Source organism: Salvelinus sp. IW2-2015, linkage group LG17, assembly GCF_002910315.2.
Source record: "Salvelinus sp. IW2-2015 linkage group LG17, ASM291031v2, whole genome shotgun sequence".
In the NCBI taxonomy this organism is placed as follows: Eukaryota; Metazoa; Chordata; class Actinopteri; order Salmoniformes; family Salmonidae; genus Salvelinus; species Salvelinus sp. IW2-2015.
The window spans coordinates 31,639,008-31,658,376 of record NC_036857.1 but is presented as its reverse complement, the minus strand read 5'-3'; the positions used below and the strand labels follow the sequence as shown (position 1 = coordinate 31,658,376).

The 19,369-nt window shown below is 43.2% G+C and overlaps 1 protein-coding gene and 1 long non-coding RNA gene across 9 annotated transcripts in view; one reads left to right on the top strand and one right to left on the bottom strand.

Annotated features, from left to right (window-relative positions):
• Positions 1-3,395: 3,395 nt before the first annotated feature.
• LOC111976385 (transmembrane protein 51-like) overlaps positions 3,396-19,369 on the top strand; it is a 30,276-nt gene continuing 14,302 nt past the window's right edge. Inside the window, exons 1-3 of one of the 4 annotated variants that reach the window (XM_070448102.1) lie at positions 3,396-4,948; positions 5,331-5,449; positions 6,753-6,984. In XM_070448102.1, coding sequence (XP_070304203.1) covers positions 4,895-4,948; positions 5,331-5,449; positions 6,753-6,984 — 405 coding nt within the window. In that variant the 5' untranslated portion in view covers positions 3,396-4,894. Of the gene's footprint in view, positions 4,949-5,330; positions 5,450-6,752; positions 6,985-15,336; positions 15,428-19,369 lie in introns of those variants that run through there. The other 3 variants (XM_024005182.2, XM_024005185.2, XM_024005183.2) reach the window with 3 other exon arrangements.
• LOC139029063 (uncharacterized) lies at positions 12,699-15,061 on the bottom strand. Of its 5 annotated transcripts, XR_011481331.1 has the most exons (4): positions 14,874-15,057; positions 13,468-14,676; positions 13,197-13,364; positions 12,699-13,098 (listed from the first exon to the last, which is right to left on the bottom strand). It is a non-coding gene; the product is annotated as an uncharacterized lncRNA (long non-coding RNA). The 5 variants fall into 5 exon arrangements; XR_011481330.1 differs by having other exon boundaries at positions 12,699-13,364; positions 14,874-15,061; XR_011481329.1 differs by having other exon boundaries at positions 13,197-14,676.

Below are 19,369 nucleotides of genomic sequence, written 5' to 3'. Positions count from 1 at the left end.
CGTTTTGGTGAGTGCTGTCTCACAATAACGCAAGCTGTACGTTATGGTAAAGTTATTTTTAAAAATCTAACACGGCGGTTGCATTAAGAACCAGTGTATCTTTCATTTGCCATACAACAAGTATTTTTATGTAAAGTTTATGATGAGTTCTTTGGTCAGATTAGGTGAGTGTCCAAAATAGCTCCGGACATTCTGGGGAAATGTTGCTACATATTCACAATGTATAACCACGGTTTGCAGCTCTAAATATGCACATTTTCGAACAAAACATAAGTGTATTGATGTTGTGATGTTATAAGACTGTCATCTGATGAAGTTGTTCAAGGTTAGTGATTAATTTTATATCTTTTGCTGGTTTTTGCGATAGCTACCTTTTGCGGTGAATAAATGCATTTGTGTGTTTGGCTATTGTGGTAAGCTAATATAATTCTATATTGTGTTTTCGCTGTAAAACACTTAAAAAATCGGAAATATTGGCTGGATTCACAAGATGTTTATCTTTCATTTGCTGTACACCATGTATTTTTCATAAATGTTTTATGATGAGTATTTATGTATTTCACGTTACTCTCTGTAATTATTCTGGCTGCTTCGGTGCTATTTGTGATGGTAGCTGCAATGTAAAACTATGATTTATACCTCAAATATGCACATTTTTCGAACAAAACATAAATGTATTGTATAACATGTTATAAGACTGTCATTTGATGAAGTTGTTTCTTGGTTAGTGACTAATTATATCTCTATTTGGTCGGTTTTGTGATAGCTACCTATGCGGTAGAAACACGGTGAAAATATGCGGTTGAGTCTTTGGCTATGGTGGTTAGCTAATATAAATACATATTGTGTTTTCGTTGTAAAACATTTTAAAAATTGGAAATGATGGCTGGATTCACAAGATGTTTATCTTTCATTTGCTGTATTGGACTTGTGATTTCATGAAAATTATATTATATGATATCCCTGTCCCGTTAGGCTAGGCTATGCTAGTCAMCTTTTTTGATGAGGATGCTCCCGGATCCGGGATGGGTATCACTGAAAGGTTATATTGTTATTTTGCTCGTTTGATGACTTTGCYGAGTTCAAAGCGGGACTTCTTGTACTTGTTCCTGTTCTCAGCCGTAGCTTCAGGGMTGTCTGCGATAGCCCTATCCTTTAGTTTAGTGCCAACCTCAGTGTTAATCCAGGGCTTTTGATTGGGGAAGCAGGAAACCTTAACTGTGGGGACAACATCGAAGATGCATTTCCTAATGAAGCCAGTGACGGAGGTGGTTAGCGCGTCGACGTTATCGGTGGAGACCCGAAACATATTACAATCAGCGCTAGAAAAGCAGTCTTGTAGSTCAATCTTGGATTCTGGTGACSATTTTTCAACAGAGCGAGTGACAGGTAATCCCTGTCTGAGTTTCTGCTTGTTTACAGGAAGCAGGAGTACAGAGTCATGATCTGATTTGCCGAATGGCGGACAAGCGAGGGCCTTGWATGCTTGCTTTTGGGTAGAATAACAGTGGTCTAGGACTTTATCGCCCCTAGTGGCGAGGGATATGTTTTGATGGAAGTTGGGCATCACATGTCTTAAAGGAAAACTCCACCCAAAACCACTCATTCCTTTAATTTAAAGTGTTAAATAACACAAATATTTTTGGTGAACAAATGTTTCATAGTGCCGTTATAAGGTTGGTAGCAACATGGAAAATCTGTTGCAGCTCAATTTGACTACAAAATCCACAATTCAATGCTCACTCTATGGACTGGCTGGCAAGCTAGCTAGCAAATGTAGCTACACACAATAATAACAAAGACAATATCAGCATGTAACATAGCTAGTTAGCTGGCAAATCCCCTAAACAAACTGCACTACCAATTTAGGAGTCTACAACCAGTGGATCGATGTGCCTCAGATGGGAAATGTCGCCCATGCAATTGCCGCGTATTGCATTCGCCGCGTATTGCATTCTGGGTGAATCTGGGACAAGGGGCGCTCCCCTTCAAGGAGTCTATTGGGCGCTAGCTCAAAAACCCAACATGAGCACGAATTTTGTCAACAAGAAGTACAACATTACATATCTTTTCTGAGATGTGAGATAATTAACTTGCCATCAGTAGTATCGTATAGAATCGTGACATTACGTACTTGAGGAAAATAGACACATTTCTCCACATATACACTGACTTCGAGAAGGGATTGCGTGACGATTAGCTRAGCAACCACATGACGCAGCATGACAACGTGAACGCGATTGGTCAACAGTCTGTTGGTTGGGGCGTTATACAATACGTTCCTTCATTCATTGGATTCCTATCTCCTTTCTATATCCAGGTTGCACCATACAATGCACCCTGACTAAAGAGGCAGACAAATTTTTAAAAAATGTGCTAGACCCTCCGTTAAATTACACATTTCTCGAGGTAGGAATATTGCAAAAATATAATCAATAGCTCATTTGACAGAAGCCATCCTCCCGAGTTATGAGATCGGCCAGTATTGAAATCTGACACGTATGAAAGACGTTTTTAAGATCTTAAAGTCATATTCCTATTAACTTCCAGTGTAGTGAGAGCGACTTTATCACAGTGCTACATCATACTGGCCATATTTCTGCCTGATTGAATGCCAATAACTCAGCTATACATGAAATGACCCTGGGAATCGATAGAACATCACTCAGATATGCACAAAAAAAACATAATGTTCAAAATGGGTGAACCTTTCCTTTAAGTGCTAGCTTGTTATTTTTCTTCTGAGGTGGAATGCATACAACAGTCACGATAACAGCTGAAATCTCCCTCGGGAGGTAAAAAGGTCGGCATTTGACCATCATGCATTCCAAGACGGGTTGACACTTCCTCCGCTCTCGAGTCAGCACACCAGTTGCTGTTGGTGAAGAAGCAAACCCCTCCCCCCTCGATTTCCACCAACTCCATTGTCCTGTCAGCATGGTGAATGGAGAATCAATCGTGTTGGATAGCCATGGGGGGTATCTTGTTCAAGAGCCATGTTTCAGAAAAGCAGAGAATATTGCAGTTTCGAGAGTCCCGTTTGTAGCAAATATGCGATCGGAGGTCATCTATCTTATTATCAAGGGGCGCTCTGCCAGGTCGCAGTTGTAAATGAGAACTTGTTCTCAACTGGCCTACCTGGTTAAATAAAGTTGAAATAAAAAAAGATATATAAAAAAAACACCAAGTGACTGATTGAAGTGGATTTAACAAGTGAAATCAATAAGGCATCATAGCTTTCACCTGGATTCACCTGGTCAGTCTATATCATATTTGAGCAACACTACATGTTATTGTGGAGAGGGATACAGAAAGAGTCTGCTAACCAGTGGTAATGACAAACAATAACTTTTACTGACCTATTAGCAGGTGGTACAATGAATGTACCACCTCTGAAGGTACTGTTATTTTTCTCCCTCAACTCTGCTTACTTTGCTATATCTCCTGGGCTGTTAGATTCCATAGACACAACAGGACAAAGCATAAATCAAGAAAGACTGGAGGAATGGTTTAGAAAATGTTGTGAAGGAAACTGAGCAGAATGCATACCTGTTGCTCTGTTTTGCCAGACACTCACTGAGATTTAAAACACCTGTTCTGGGCAGATAGTATAGGCTATGGGTTGTGTTTGCACCTTTATTGTGCCACGAAGATAAGTGCGAACACAAAGCAGCCATAGAGAGGAGTCCCTTTCAAGGAGCCAGCAGGACAATTCCTCCATTCTTCTGTATCCTTACCTTGGGATATGACTAGTCTCTTATTCTTAATGTAATTATAAGTCATTCTTCATGTGGTGCCGGGAACGAATGCGAGCAATTTTCTAGCAGGACTGAAGACAGCTTAGGGAATTGTCATTGTGTGATTTAACAAAGTAATGTAGATCTGCTAGGTAAGAGGTAATAGTCGAACATCTTCACATTGTGCCCAGACAACATCTGCTACAGTATAAGCCTGATGACAAAAACGTTGAAATGATAAGCATGCAAGGAATCCATGATAAGGAGAGGATAACCCTGGTATTTGTGATGAGTTATGTGATTATTGCTACTGGATGATTTTCAAGTTACTTTATATGTTGACCATCTTTTAACAATAATACCTTTGTCACTAAGGGACGATATCATTTGTTTATACAGTACAAGTTCATGCCATAGAAGCTTTAGACTGCCATCTGCTGGCATATTCCCTAACAAAACAAAGGGGATAATACTTATGAGGGAGACGGCACTCCTACATGTTGATCAGTTAATTAACTCTCCCTGTTTAACTAATTAACCTTACTAGACTCCTATAGCTGCATTATGACTGTACAGGTTTTCTCCTCTCTATTATCAAGCAGCTGGACTTGCAGGCTAATATTGACAGATGAGGCGAATTTAACGTACACGGACAAACTGTTTTTAACAGCTTCTCTTTAAAGGACTTAGTAAGTACAAACATTTGTTTGACACTGTGGATAGTTTGTTTACAAGCTTTTCTGAGGCTTGGCAAACGATTGGCTATGCACAAAAGCTGTCAAGTAGCCAAAGTGTGTTATTCCATTAGAAACTACTCTCTCTTATAAACAGCACACTCTGTCTTATAAACAGCAGCCAAATAGCAGGGCAAGGGCTTTCTATCTCCTTTTGGTTACTATGGTCCTTGTTTGTTCTATAGAAAACCCACTGCCCCCCCTACTACCACTCTCCCACCTTTCAAAACACCCCTGCTCATATCTTTCCTCCCACTCCCCCTCGCCCACCTATCCAGACTCAGACAGTATCTCAAGCCCCACCCGCCTCAGTCTCAGCCTTTCTGATGGGGAGGATCAGCTGGACCGCCTCCAGCAGGTGGAGCTTGCCCGGGGCATACACATGTCGCTGTGGAGGGCAAGCAGGTGGAGCTTGTCCGTCTCATGGCGATGCCCATGTACATTCGCGGCTGCTCGGAGAATGTGAAGAGTGGCAAGGTAAGACCCGAGAGGGCACCAAACTGTAGGAAGACTTAGGCCAGTATTCAGTCAATCAAACCCATGTGACTTTCCGAATAGCTCTTTCAGAGGTGGATTCATTTGATTTTCACATCAGCTTGTCCTGTCGGTAGAGCAAGTTGACACTTGATACAGAGATTGACGGTCTGGTTAGTGCGTTGGAGCCTGGAGACTTCTCAGCCTGGTTTGCTCTCAGAACTGAACGAGTCACATCAAGAGATCTTCAGTTTTTAAATCAAATGTCAATTTCCACCATCCGGTACATGCTGTGGCGCAAATCAAAGGCACTTGTGAAATTGGAATCCTGAAATCCATTATCAACAATCGGTTGAATGTGATTTGACCTTTGACCCCTGTGCAGGTGCTGCTGGGCCTGTCAGATGAGGACCTGGAGCTTGGGTTAGGGGTCACCAGCTCCATGCCCCGCAGGAAGCTCCGGCTGGCCATCAAAGACTACAGGGACGCTGAAAACGGCAGGGGGTGAGATGRTCCGCTCCTCATACACCTTCTCACACTAAAACCACAGATCTAAGATCCAGATAACCTTAACCATTAGGAAGGTACATGAATATCTGACCCTGGATCAACCGTTAAAGGCGAACTCTACTACTCTCATCTGCAATGGTATCAGACACACATATACAGTAGCAGCTTGCTCCCTCTAGTGTGAGATGGCCCTCTGCTGGTCAAACATGACTATCACTATTCTAACACTGCATAACACCACACATTATTGGTGACAAGCACATGTAAGCAAGGTTAGACAATGATCAGAGACAGAGGTACAGGGTTTGGCAAACCCGGTTTCAGATTTGGAATTTGAGCTGCCTCCACCAAGCGTTCCAAGGCAATTAAAGAATGCATATGCAAACCAGAARGTGAATTAGAATGTCACTTTCTTGCAGAGTTGGGGTCAATTTCAGTCTGTTGAATTGGACATGGCTTTTCCCCATAGGAATTCAATTCAATCCCTGGAGTTGGGATTGAATTGACCCCAACACGGGTGTCAAGGAACATAGGCCCAACTGAAAGTCGGAAGTTTACATATACCTCAGCCAAATACATTTCAACTAAGTTTCACAATTCCTGACATTTAATCCTAGTAAAAATTCCCTGTCTTANATTGGACATGGCTTTTCCCCATAGGAATTCAATTCAATCCCTGGAGTTGGGATTGAATTGACCCCAACACGGGTGTCAAGGAACATAGGCCCAACATGGAAGTTACAGTTGAAGTCGGAAGTTTACATATACCTCAGCCAAATACATTTCAACTAAGTTTCACAATTCCTGACATGTAATCCTAGTAAAAATTCCCTGTCTTAGGTCAGTTAGGATCACCACTTTATTTTAAGAATGTGAAATGTCAGAATAATAGTAGAGAGAATGATTCATTTCAGCTTTTATTTCTTTCATCACATTCCCAGTGGGTCAGAAACCTACATACACTCAATTAGTATTTGGTAGCATTGCCTTTAAATTGTTTAACTTGGGTCAAACATTTTGGGTAGCCTTCCACAAGCGTCACACAATAAGTTGGGTGAATTTCCTCCTGACAGAGCTGGTGTAACTGAATCAGGTTTGTTTCCATAGTCAAGTTGTATTCTGATTGTAAACTGGRATTTGTCGATGTATCATTAGTGACATCTTCATCTGCTTGTAATCTGTTTCCATCTCCTCCTATCTTTTCTTCTCCTATCTTATCTCTTCTCATCTCTCCCAATGTCCTGTCATCTCTTCTCGTGTTATCTTCTTCTTCTCTCCTCATCTCTTCACACTGCAGGCTGTCAAAGGCTGCAGACATGGACCACCACTGGGTGGCCAAGGCCTGGCTGATCGACGTGGGGCTTCCGCAGTACTCGCAGGCCTTCCACACACACCTGGTGGACGGGTGCATGCTCAACTCTCTGACACAACGTGATCTGGAGAGGTCCCTCGACGTCACCAAGAAGGCCCACCAGGTCAGCCTGCTGCTGGGCATCGAGCTGCTGCACACGCTCAACTTTGACAAGGAGGTAGCTGTCTCTTATACACATCTAGATGTGTATAAGAGATACCTCCCGGACTCTTCACTAACACGACTAGAAGCCACTACATCACCGGATTTCTGCCGTAAGCTCTGGACCGTTGCATCGGATCATCGCAGCTAGCTAGCTGCTCCTGAGTGGCCCAGCCCCGAAGCTAGCCTTGAGCCAGGCCCATCTCCCGGCCTGCTCAGTGGACCCTATGGTCACTCCACTAAATCACCGGATTCTTGAGATAAGCTCTGGACCGTTGCATCGGATCATCGCAGCTAGCTAGCTGCTCCCGAGTGGCTATAGTGGCTAACGCCCTTGTCCCGAATCCAGCACCAGTTAGCCTCGAGCCAGGCGCATCTCCCGGCTAGCAAACTAAGTTACTCCAGCTACAATACCTCTTTTGCCAATTGGCCTGGACCCTTTGTCGACAGGGAGACCCGCCGATCCATCACGACTGGTCTGCRGACATAATTCTGTCCAATTTGCCCTCAACTGGCCTTTGTCGGACGTCGGGGAAGACGCTTCTGCCAGCCCCAGCCTGCTAACTTTATGAACGCCGTGTTCCCCGCTTGCTACCGTAGTAACGACTGCCTAACGGCTTCCCTGTTTCATCTATTGCTGTTCACTGGACCCTATGATCACTTGGCTACATAGCTGATGCCTGCTGGACTGTTCATTAATAATCACAGCACTCCATTTTTGTTTATTGTTTATCTGTCAGCCCCAGCCTCGAACTCAGGCCATGTGTGTAGTTAACTGACCCTCTCTGCCCATTCATCTCCATTTTACCTGTTGTTGTTGTCTTAGCTGATTAGCTGTTGTTGTCTTACCCGTTGTTGTCTTAGCTAGCTCTTCCAATCAACACCTGTGATTGCTTTATGCCTCGCTTTATGTCTCTCTCTAATGTCAATATGCCTTGTATACTGTTGTTTAGGGTAGATATCATTGTTTTATTTTACTGCGGAGCCCCTATAGCCCCACTCAACATGCCTCAGATACCTCTTTTATCCCACCTCCCACACATGCYGTGATCTCACCTAGCATAACTAGTGCCTCCAGAGATGCAACCTCTCTTATCGTCACTCAATGCCTAGGTTTACCTCCACTGTACCCACACCCCACCATACCCCTGTTTGTACATTATGCCATGAATCTATTCTACCACGGCCAGAAATCTGCTCATTTTATTCTCTGCCCCCAACGCACTAGATGACCAGTTTTGATAGCCTTTAGCCGTACCCTCAACCTACTCCTCCTCTGTTCCTCGGGTGATGTAGAGGTTAACCCAGGCCCTGTGTGTCCCCAGACGCTCTCATTTGTTGACTTCTGTAACCGTAAAAGCCTTGGTTTCATGCATGTTAATATCAGAAGCCTCCTCCCTAAGTTGTTTTACTCAGTGCTTTAGCACACTCCTCCAACCCTGATGTCCTTGCCGTTTCTGAATCCTGGCTTAGGAAGGCCACCAAAAATTCTGAGATGTCCATCCCCAACTACAACATTTACCGTCAAGATAGAACTGCCAAAGGAGGAGGAGTTGCAATCTACTGCAGAGATAGCCTGCAAAGTTCTGTCATACTTTCCAGGTCTATGCCCAAACAGTTCCGAGCTTCTAATTTAAAAAATGTATCTCTCCAGAAATAAGTCTCTCACTGTTACCGCCTGTTATAGACCCCCCTCAGCTCCCAGCTGTGCCCTGGACACCATATGTGAATTGATTGRCCCCATCTATCTTCAGAGTTCATTCAGTTAGGTGACCTAAACTGGGACATGCTTAACACCCCGGCCATCCTACAATCTAAGCTAGATGCCCTCAATCTCACACAAATGATCAATGAACCTACCAGGTACAACCCAAAATCCGTAAACATGGGCACCCCCATAGATATTATCCTGACCAACTTGCCCTCCAAATACACCTCTGCTGTTTTCAATCAGGATCTCAGCGATCACCTCCTCATTGCCTGCATCCGTTATTGGTCCGTGGTCAAACGACCACCCCTCATCACTGTCAAACGCTCCCTAAAACACTTCTGTGAGCAGGCCTTTCTAATCGACCTGGCCCGGGTATCCTGMAAGGATATTGACCTCATCCCGTCCATAGAGGATGCCTGGTTGTTCTCTATAAGTAATTTACTCACCATCTTAAATAAGCATGCCACAGAACAGATATAGCCCTTGGTTCACTCCAGACCTGGCTGCCCTCGATCAGCACAAAAACATCCTGTGCCGTACTGCACTAGCATCGAATAGTCCCCGCGATATGCAACTCTTCAGGGAAGTCAGGAACCAATACACACAGTCAGTTAGGAAAGCAAAGGCTAGCTTTTTCAAACAGAATTAGCTCTAACTCAAAAAAGTTCTGGGACACTGTAAAGTCCATGGAGAAAAAGAGCACCGCCTCCCAGCTGCCCACTGCACTGAGGCTAGGAAACACTGTCACCACTGATAAATCCACGATTATCGAGAATTTCAATAAGCTTTCTCTACGGCTGGCCATGCTTTCCTTCTGGCTACCCCAACCCCGACCAACAGCTCCACACCCCCCGAAGCTGCTTGCCCAAGCCTCCCAAGCTTCTCCTTCACCCAAATCCTGATAGCAGATGTTCTGAAAGAGCTGCAAAACCAGGACCTGTACAAATCAGCTGGGCTAGGCAATATATAAAATTATCCGCCGCCATTGTTGCAACCCCTTATAATAGTCTGTTCAACCRCTTTCGTATCGTCTGAGATTTCTAAAGATTGGAAAGCTGCCGCGGTCATCCCCCTCTTCAAAGGGGTGACACTCTAGACCCAAACTGTTACAGACCTATATCCATCCTGCCCTGCCTTTCTAAAGTCTTCGAAAGCCAAGTTAACAAACAGATCACTGACCATTTCGAATCCCACCGTACCTTCTTCGCTGTGCAATCCGGTTTCCGAGCTGGTCACGGGTGCTCCTCAGCCATGCTCAAGGTACTAAACGATATCATAACCGCCATCGATAAAAGACAGTACTGTGRAGCTATATRCATCGACCTGGCCAAGGCTTTCGACTCTGTCAATCACCGTATTCTTATCGGCAGACTTAACAGCCTTGGTTTCTCAAATGATTGCCACGCCTGGTTCACCAASTACTTCTCAGATAGAGGTGATTGTGTCAAATTGGAGGGCCTGTTGTCCGGACCTCTGGCAGTCTCTATGTGGGTGCCACAGGGRTCAATTCTCGGGCCGACTCTTTTCTCTGTATACATCAATGATGTTGCTCTTGCTGCGGGTGYTTCCTTGATCCATCTCTARGCAGATGACACCATTCTGTATACKTCTGYCCCTTCTTTGGACACTGTGTTAAAAAACCTCCTGATGAGCTTCAATGCCATACAACACTCCTTCCGTGGCCTCCAACTGCTCTTAAACGCTAATAAAACTAAATGCATACTCTTCAACCGATCGCTGCCCGAACCCGCCCGCCCGACTAGCATCACTACTCTGGATGGTTCTAATACGTAGGTGTCTGGCTAGACTGTAAACTCTCCTTCCAGACTCATATTAAGRATCTCCAATCCAAAATTAAATCTAGAATCGGCTTCCTGTTTTGCAACTAAGCTACAAACATTTCATAAACTCACACAAACGCTTGGATTGCTTTCGGTGTAAAGCATATTTTCAAAATCTGACACGACAGGTGGATTAAAAACAAGCTAAGATGTGTTTTGCTATATTGCACTTGTGATTTCATGAATATAAATATTTCTAGCATTTTTTWWTTTATTTGGCGCTCTGCAATTCAGAGATACCTCATCGGCCCTGAAAGAACTCCTCTGGACTATGTAAACTGGAAACCATACATCCTTAGGCTGCATTTACTGTAGCTGGGGATTTTAACAAAGCTAATCTGAGAACAAGACTTCCTAAATTCTATCAGCATATCGAATGCGCAACACGAGCTGGTAGCATTCTGGATCATTGCTACTCTAACTTTCGCAATGCATACAAAGCCCTCTCCCGCCCTGCCTTCGGCAAATCTGACCATGACTCCATTTTGTTGCTCCCAGTCTATAGACAGAAACTAAAACAGGAAACGCCCGTGCCCAGGTCCATCCAACGCTGGTCTGACCAATCGGATTCCACTCTTCAAGATTGCTTCGATCACATGGACTGGGATATGCTCCGGATAACCTCAGGCAATAACATTGATGTATATGCTGACTCGATGAGCGAGTTTATTAGCAAGTGCATCGGAGATGTCGTACCCACTGTGACTATAAAAACCTTTCCTAACCAGAAACCGTGGATGAATGGCAGCATCCGCGCAAAATTGAAAGCGCGAACCACTGCCTTTAATCATGGCAAGGCGACTGGAAACATGACCGAATACAAACAGTGCAGCTATTGCCTCCGCAAGGCAATCAAACATGCAAAGCGTCAGTATAGAGACAAAGTAGAGTCGCAATTCAACGGCTCAAACACGAGATGTATGTGGCAGGGTTTTCAGTCAATCACGGATTACAAAAAGAAAACCAGCCCCGTCACGGACATCGACGTCTTGCTCCCAGACAAATTAAACAACTTCTTTGCTCCATTGAGGACAATACAGTGCCACTGACACGGCCCGCTACCAATGCCTGTGGGCTCTCCCGCTCCGTGACCAGCGTGAGTAAAACATTTAAACATGTTAACCCTTGCAAGGCTGCTGGCCCAGACAGCATCCCTAGCCGTGTCCTCAGAGCATACACAGACCACCTGGCTGGTGTGTTTACGGACATATTCAATCAATCCCTATCCCAATCTGCTGTCCCCACATGCTTCAAGATGGCCACCATTGTTCCTGTTCACAAGAAAGCTAAGGTAACTGAACTAAATGACTATCACCCCATTGCACTCACTTCTGTCATCATGAAGTGCTTTGAGACTAGTCAAGGATCATATCACCTCCACCCTACCTGATACCCCAGACCCACTCCAATTTCCTTACCGCCGAATAGGTCCACTGACAATGCAATCGCCATCTCACTGCACACTGCCTTATCCCATCTGGACAAGAGGAATACCTATGTAAGAATGCTGTTCATTGACTACAGCTGAGGAGGCTGAAGAAATTGGCTTGTCACCTAAAACACTCAAACTTTTACAGATGCACAATCGAGAGCATCCTGTCGGGCTGTATCACCGCCTGGTACGGCAACTGCACCGCCCTCAACCGCAAAATTTGATTTMATATAACTTTGTGCCAAGGATGCAAGTCATATATACATGTAGTCATTACCATGCATGAGATCCCCACATTGTAGCCTGTACATTTAATATATTKACTGATCATGTACTGTACCTTGSCAAATAATGGTGCAGTTCAGGTATGAATGTCTGAGAATTTTTCATTCATTTCCAATTCCAGGTGTATCAAATTCCAGTCTTTGAATGATGCTGTGTCTGCATGTATGTATTACACTTCAACAGRGTTTACCAATCTTGGTCCTGGGACATCAATGGTTACACATTGTAACTATGCAATAGACTAGAAACATGATTTAACTAGTTAAAGGCTGATTTATGATTCATATATACAGAAGTAGAATAAACATTTTTTTTTAAAACAGTACATTACACTTCCTATGCATCATGTAAATACTCAAACCGGTTCATCTCAATATCTAATTTTCTTCATCTGCATTGATCTGATAAACACAGGACAGGAGTAGTATTTCATCAAATGAGAGACTTAATTTCAACCAGTAGAGAATGTGAAATGCTTTATTGAAAGAAGTTAWTTATCCAAGTGTTATAAATACATGCATTATAAATATTKTAATTGTATTATTAGAAATACAAGTTCAATCTGTACTTCAATGCACATCTGTTGTGCATTATAAAAACAGAGGAAGAAAGGTGGCGAGAGAGGTGTAAAAGACAAAGGGAAAGAGGTAAGGACATAGGAGCAGGGAAGGCAGCATATGATTAATGAATCACAGTGCTACCTTAATATTATCTCAGTTCATCACAATTACATTAAGTGTCTCTAGTGGTGTCTCCTAACCAGCCTTGGACTCCCAGTCGGCACGAATGGTCATCTTAAGAGCGGGTYAGGTGGCGATGACGGGACTGTGGGTTGGCATCCTCTTTCACAGCAAAACATATCTGCAGACAAGAGATGGAGAGAGAGCATGCTTAAGCCTTGTTTGTTTTTTATTCWAACACTCAGTCATAATCATCAGGAGATGAAATGCAAAACTGACCTTGGATCATTAACTCTGGGACTACTACATCTCCATTTCAATGTAAAGCATCCCTTTAATAATACTTCCTGTTGACCTGACCAAGTGACCTCTGATCATGCTGTGCCCTCTATGTAGCCAGTTCAGATGCGGGAGGGATTCACAGACACAGCTGATATAACCTTGAGGCTTTACAGAGAAGGGGAGAGGGATGAAGTGAAGAAGACTTATTGAGAAAATAAGGTAGTTAAAGAGACAGTGTTCAACAGGAATCTGTGTGTGTGGCCCTCACCTGGTGTCCACACTAAAAGTGGRTGCAGAGTACTTTATGCTGAAAAACATGAACGGACACACGAGGATAAATAATTTAGTGTAGTTATAGAAATAATGAAGTGTCTTACTATTCTCCATGGTTGGCACTCTTGCCTATTCTTTGAAGGAGCCAGTTATACACCAGAGCCTGCTTACTGCACAACASAATCCATCAATCAGATTGATACATGAGTGTGTAGGTGTGGGTGTCTAATTGTTCTAAATTTGTTCAATATGGGTGACTTATAATAGCCTGTTTTGTTTTTGTACAGACGTCACACCCTTACCTAAACAGCACCCTCASCTGAGAAGTAGAAATCAAAGGGAGAGAAACTAGGAATTGAATAACAGCAGTTYWCATAGCTAAGTAAATGGAAGAATACTCTTATTGCAATGTGGATGGCTCTATAAAGAGCCTTTGGTTGTGCATAGTGTAGTCTATCCTTGAAACATCCTGCAGAGCACCAGACTTCTCCTCTTGCACGCGGCAGCAGATCCCCTCCTGGTCCTCGTGTCCATCCTCATGAAGTTATGCAGGACACAGGTAGCCTTCACACACACCTGAATTCCTCCAGGAGGAAGCCCCTGATGGCCCTGGTCACTCAACCTTGCAGTGCCCTACACGGTAACTGTAGGCAATCGGTTTGAAAGAATCTACAGTTACAAAGTATCTGTGGTAATATGGAAGATAGTCATTATTAGACTTTTGAATCAAGTAATTGTGGATTACTAAAGTATAATATCCCTTATAACAACTCATGATAACATTGGATTGATAGATTCATGTGCACGTGACAATAACAGGATCATATCAAGGATAGCATCACAAATTAATACAGAAATACCACTTGATGCTTGATGATGAGTTGATCATTTGAATCAGCTATGCAGTGCCAAGGCAAAAACAAAAATGTGCACCTCTGAGTCCATAGGACCAGGARTGAGAACCACTACTCTTCATTGGGACAGGKTTTCAAAGCTCTCTTTATCTGAGGACAGAACCTCACAAGAAACAGACTTCATTGTACTAAAATTACACAGCACTGAATATTATGTTACTATTATCTCTGTCCTCACTTCTAGGGACTGGAACTACACACAAGTACCTGCCCTATCCAGAATAGCCTACTCACTTTGACAGTTGGGGCTGCTATCCTTTCACCCTCCTCCATGGCTGTTAGCTAGCTACCTACAAATGCATTTGGAGTTTGTTTTATACAGTGATAAATACGTCAAGATAGCTAGCTAATATGAAGTTAGGTACCTGGGTGATATTTAATTAACTTAGCTAACTAACGTTACCTATTATACAGTATGTAAAGTTGGCTAGAAAGCTAGCTGGCCAACTAGATTTTTTTTTTACATTTTCAAAATGTATGTACTTACTTGAATAGGTTCTCCCAGCCATGTGGACAATTGGAAACAGGGCAGCAAAGTTTGTCACCAGAGCGTATTACTATTGAACTATTTACACATTTAATAACCAGACCTTCTTACAAACTTGCTATGATGAATACTTGACGCACCCTCGGTACTTGCTGCCAGCACGCCCACAAGCGAGTCACAATGGGCTGCCTAAGCGGAAGACGGCAATTTACCGCTTGCTAGTGTACATGTCCGGCACATYGCCATGCGGTACAGCGCTTGATTTTCCCTCTGCATGAATCCAGGCCCCGCAAATGCGTCACACCCTCCATACGAAGCTTCCGTTCACATTTTCGGATCAAGCATAAATATTCTTATATGTTSTTACTTTTTCTTTAGCCCTTCCGTCAGAGAAAGTTCCTGTTTTGAAAATAGGTGACAATAGTGAATTTCCAAGACATAGCTTACATACATAATTGATTTYATCGGGGGCGATCAACTACAAAGGAACTATTTGGAATGGATGGCTACAAATGAAAACATCACATCGCGCGAATCTTTGTCAGCTATGCAAGGTAAGGCCGTGTAGACTACCACCCCATTTCTTTATTATTACAAACYTCTTTGGTTTTTATCAGTTTAGTAACTTTGACATTCATACATAGCCGAAACTATAATCTATTAGAACAAGAATAATATGGGTTAATTTCTTTGTTTTTCCGAACACACCCCTGTGTTCCGAGCGGGTAAGATTTTATACTGGGACAAAAACGCGTGTGTTGTGAGCAGCAATAGTGGACTCTGCGGGCTGATTTCAAAATAAAAGTTCTCCATTGAAACTGCGAAAACGGATACAAATGGAAGATGCCACAATTGGACTAGATAATGCTAAACAAAGTTGGAACGTTATGTAAATTCAACAAAATATTTGATACAAAGTAAAACATCTGAAATCGCACTGTGGATGTATTGGACTTCATAATTGCATTGGGAGCATACTTAAATTGCAATATACAGCCATACTTAGCCCAAGATGTACTCTTAAGGAGCATGCCATTGACAATTACAGAATGGTTACCTGGAGGAAAATGAGGGAGGGTCATGCTTTTTTCAATTTCAATCAAGGGGAGGTTTAGTATTTTTTATTTTTTATCTAGTCCAGGGGAGGATCTTGTAATTGATGAAATGTAAATATTTCTTAGTGTTTTAGAATTAGTTACTTATTAGGCTATATATCGCTGTGTGCCCGATGCCACCCCTCATCTCTGATTCTCCACTGTGCACGCAATATCAATTGTGCCTATAGGCTATTTAGTGTGGTCTCAATCAAATTATCCATAGCCTATAGGCTACGAAGTGTATGCTCGGAGTAGCACAGTGCAAAGTTATACTTCTAAAATAGCTACTGGGATGGTGTAAATCAAACTAGGCTGCATTACACACTGCAATGGATATTTCAACCCTGTGCCCTGCTCTGCTCATGCTGGGTAAAATGGTTTTGTGTGCTGCTTAACCAATGCTGTGCTGTGTAGGTCTAGGATGGCAGGTCAGGAGAAGAGTCAAAGGTTTCTTCCCTACATTTTTTGGGGATTAGGCCTAGTCCAAAAAATAAATAATATCGTGAGCGCGGACTTGCCTGTAGCCTATGTTCTGAACAGTTTGATAAGGAGACAGCGAAGATAAGGAGGACCAGAGAAAGACTTTGATAGCTTGCTACTACTATAATTGATTTTATTAATAACAATGTGTTTCTGACCCATAATGTATTTGAGTTATTGACCTTACAATAAGCCAGATTCGAGTAGCTTACATTGTGGTGCTGAAACTTGAAGCAGATGCCGTGTCACAATCAGTCGGATATGGACAGCTCATGGTGCTGAAAGTCTTCAGTCTTCATTTTACTAACAACAAGAGGGCTTTGTGTTTGAGCCTATTTCTTCCTATTTAAGAAATAAGAGGTAGGCCTACTTGTTTGACAGATGAAATTAGGCTATAGGGTGCTATATCCGTATTTGTTGGTCAATTCCTCCACCCACCATGCCTACATTTTAAGGAAATAGAAAAAAGKACAGTCCTATCCYTTGTTAGCTTAAGATTTTGAAGAAAATAAAATTGARCCAATTATATAAAGGTCTATTACAGCGCTTTGGTCCACGATGCTTTATGCTATAAACAAGCTGTAAAATACCCAGGAAAGACGTGATTCCGYTGGATATGGGGATATCATTGTTTAGTTTCTTTGACATTCAGAGGCTGACTTTGCTTGGTAAGTAWTCTAATTCTGACCCCTTGACTTTTTCTTATTCTAAAACTGATTCAATTGTGTTTTTCTCTCATTAATCTACACACAATACCCCATAATGACAAAGCATAAACAGGTTTAGAATTCTTTGCTAATAATATATTTTTTTTTTAACTTATATATCAAATTTACATACACTACCGTTCAAAAGTTTGGGGTCACTTAGAAATGAACTTGTTTTTTAAATATATATATTTTTGTCTCTTAAAATAACATCAAATTGATCAGAAATATAGTGTAGACTTGTTCATGTTGTAAATGACTATTGTAGCTGGAAACGGCAGATTTTWTTATGGAATATCTACATAGGCGTACAGAGGCCCATTATCAGCAACCATCACTCCTGTGTTCCAATGGCACGTTGTGTTAGCTAATCCAAGTTTAAACTCTTTTTGAATTATGTTAGCACAGCTGAAAACTGGTTGTGCTGATTAAAGAAGCAATAAAACMGGCCTTCTTTAGACTAGTTGAGTATCTGGAGCATCAGCATTTGTGGGTTCGATTACAGGCTTAAAATGGCCAGAAACAAAAAAACTTTCTTCTGAAACTCGTCAGTCTATTCTTGTTCTGAGAAATGATGGCTATTCCATGTGAGAAATTGCCAAGAAACTGAAGATCTCGTACAACGCTGTGTAATACTCCCTTCACAGAACAGCGCAAACTGGCTCTAACCAGAATATAAAGAGGAGTAAGAGGCCCCGGTGCACAACTGAGCAAGAGAACAAGTGCATTTAGAGTGTCTAGTTTGAGAAACAGATGCCTCACAAGTCCTTAACTGGCAGCTTCATTAAATAGTACCCGCAAAACACCAGTCTCAACGTGAACAGTGAAGAGGCGAATCCGGGATGCTGGCCTTCTAGGCAGAGCTCCTCTGTCCAGTGTCTGTTTTCTTTTGCCCATCTTAATCTTTTCTCTTTATTGGCCAGACTGAAATATGGCTTTTTCTTTGGAACTCTGCCTAGAAGGTCAGCATCCCGGAATAGCACAACAGGAGATGTATAAAAAATATTGACATCATGGCTAGTCATGGTTTATGTACATGTTTTGGAAGTCAGTAAATGTAATTTTTGAAGTGAACCTTTCCCTGACCAGTTTCAACTGAAATTGTCCACCATGAACTGTGCTAGCTAAATTGTACTAAATAACCATGCTGTTACAATATGCAAATGGTTGGGTAAATAAATAATTTGTGAAACCACAATGTAATTTTTTATTTTAATTAACTAGGCAAGTCAGTTAAGAACAAATTCTTATTTACAATGACGGCCTACACAGCAGATGACATGGGGTGAGTTTAGATGAGCTGGTCGGGTGCAACCCAGGCGACGTGGCGWTGCAGGGAACTGAGCTCGGGCGAGGACCAACGTCACCCTCCTGGCCCAGAGCCTCGCTGAGCCTAGTGGCTAGGCGGGGTTGGSGAGGTTGCCCTCCTTTCCCCCCTTCTCCAGAGCGAGAGGCCATAGTTCACAAAAATGTTTGAGGTTGAAACGAGAGCATACTGGTGCTTCACCGGCGCCAAGGCGACGATGAGGGGAGACATTGAACCCCCGCCTTCACCAGGGCGCAGAGCGGTTGACTTGGTACCCGGAGCCACACAAGGGTCTTGGGTAAGACCAAAGCGCTTGATACTGAATGCCGAGGTGGGAAGACCCGGTTCACCGGCAACCCCCGATCCCCTTCGGACGTGGCCGACGCCATGCGGCCGTGCCTAACAGGGAAAGGGGGGTTTGAGCCAGTCGGGCGCAACCCAGGCGACGTGGGGAGCTGAGCTCGGGCGAGGGCCGAAGCCACCCTCCCAGCCCAGAACCCCWCACCGAGGAAAGGGAGACGTCTACCCCGTCTTCAGAGAGTCATAGATACTCGCGCCGTTTACCCGCACTTCATTGGTCTATTTTGCTTGACGGCCTTCCAATCTGCCTTTGTTTGGTGGCCCTCCGTCCGGCAACCGTTTTTTAAAAGCTATATATTTGTTCCCTTTCTTGTAATGTCTTTTTTTGCCCGCCCAACTATCATCCTGGGCTTATAGATCGGCCCGGCGCGAGATTTACACCCTCTCCCCCGGATTTTCAAGGGCCAGCGAGAGTTCACRGGACACCGCCAGAAAGCAACGCTTTCCAGGGCTTGGGCCCCTCTCTCGGGGCGAACCCATTCACAAAGAAAAGAGAACTCTCCCCGTTGCTCCCGCCAGCTTCTCCGGGATCGGTCGCGCTACCGC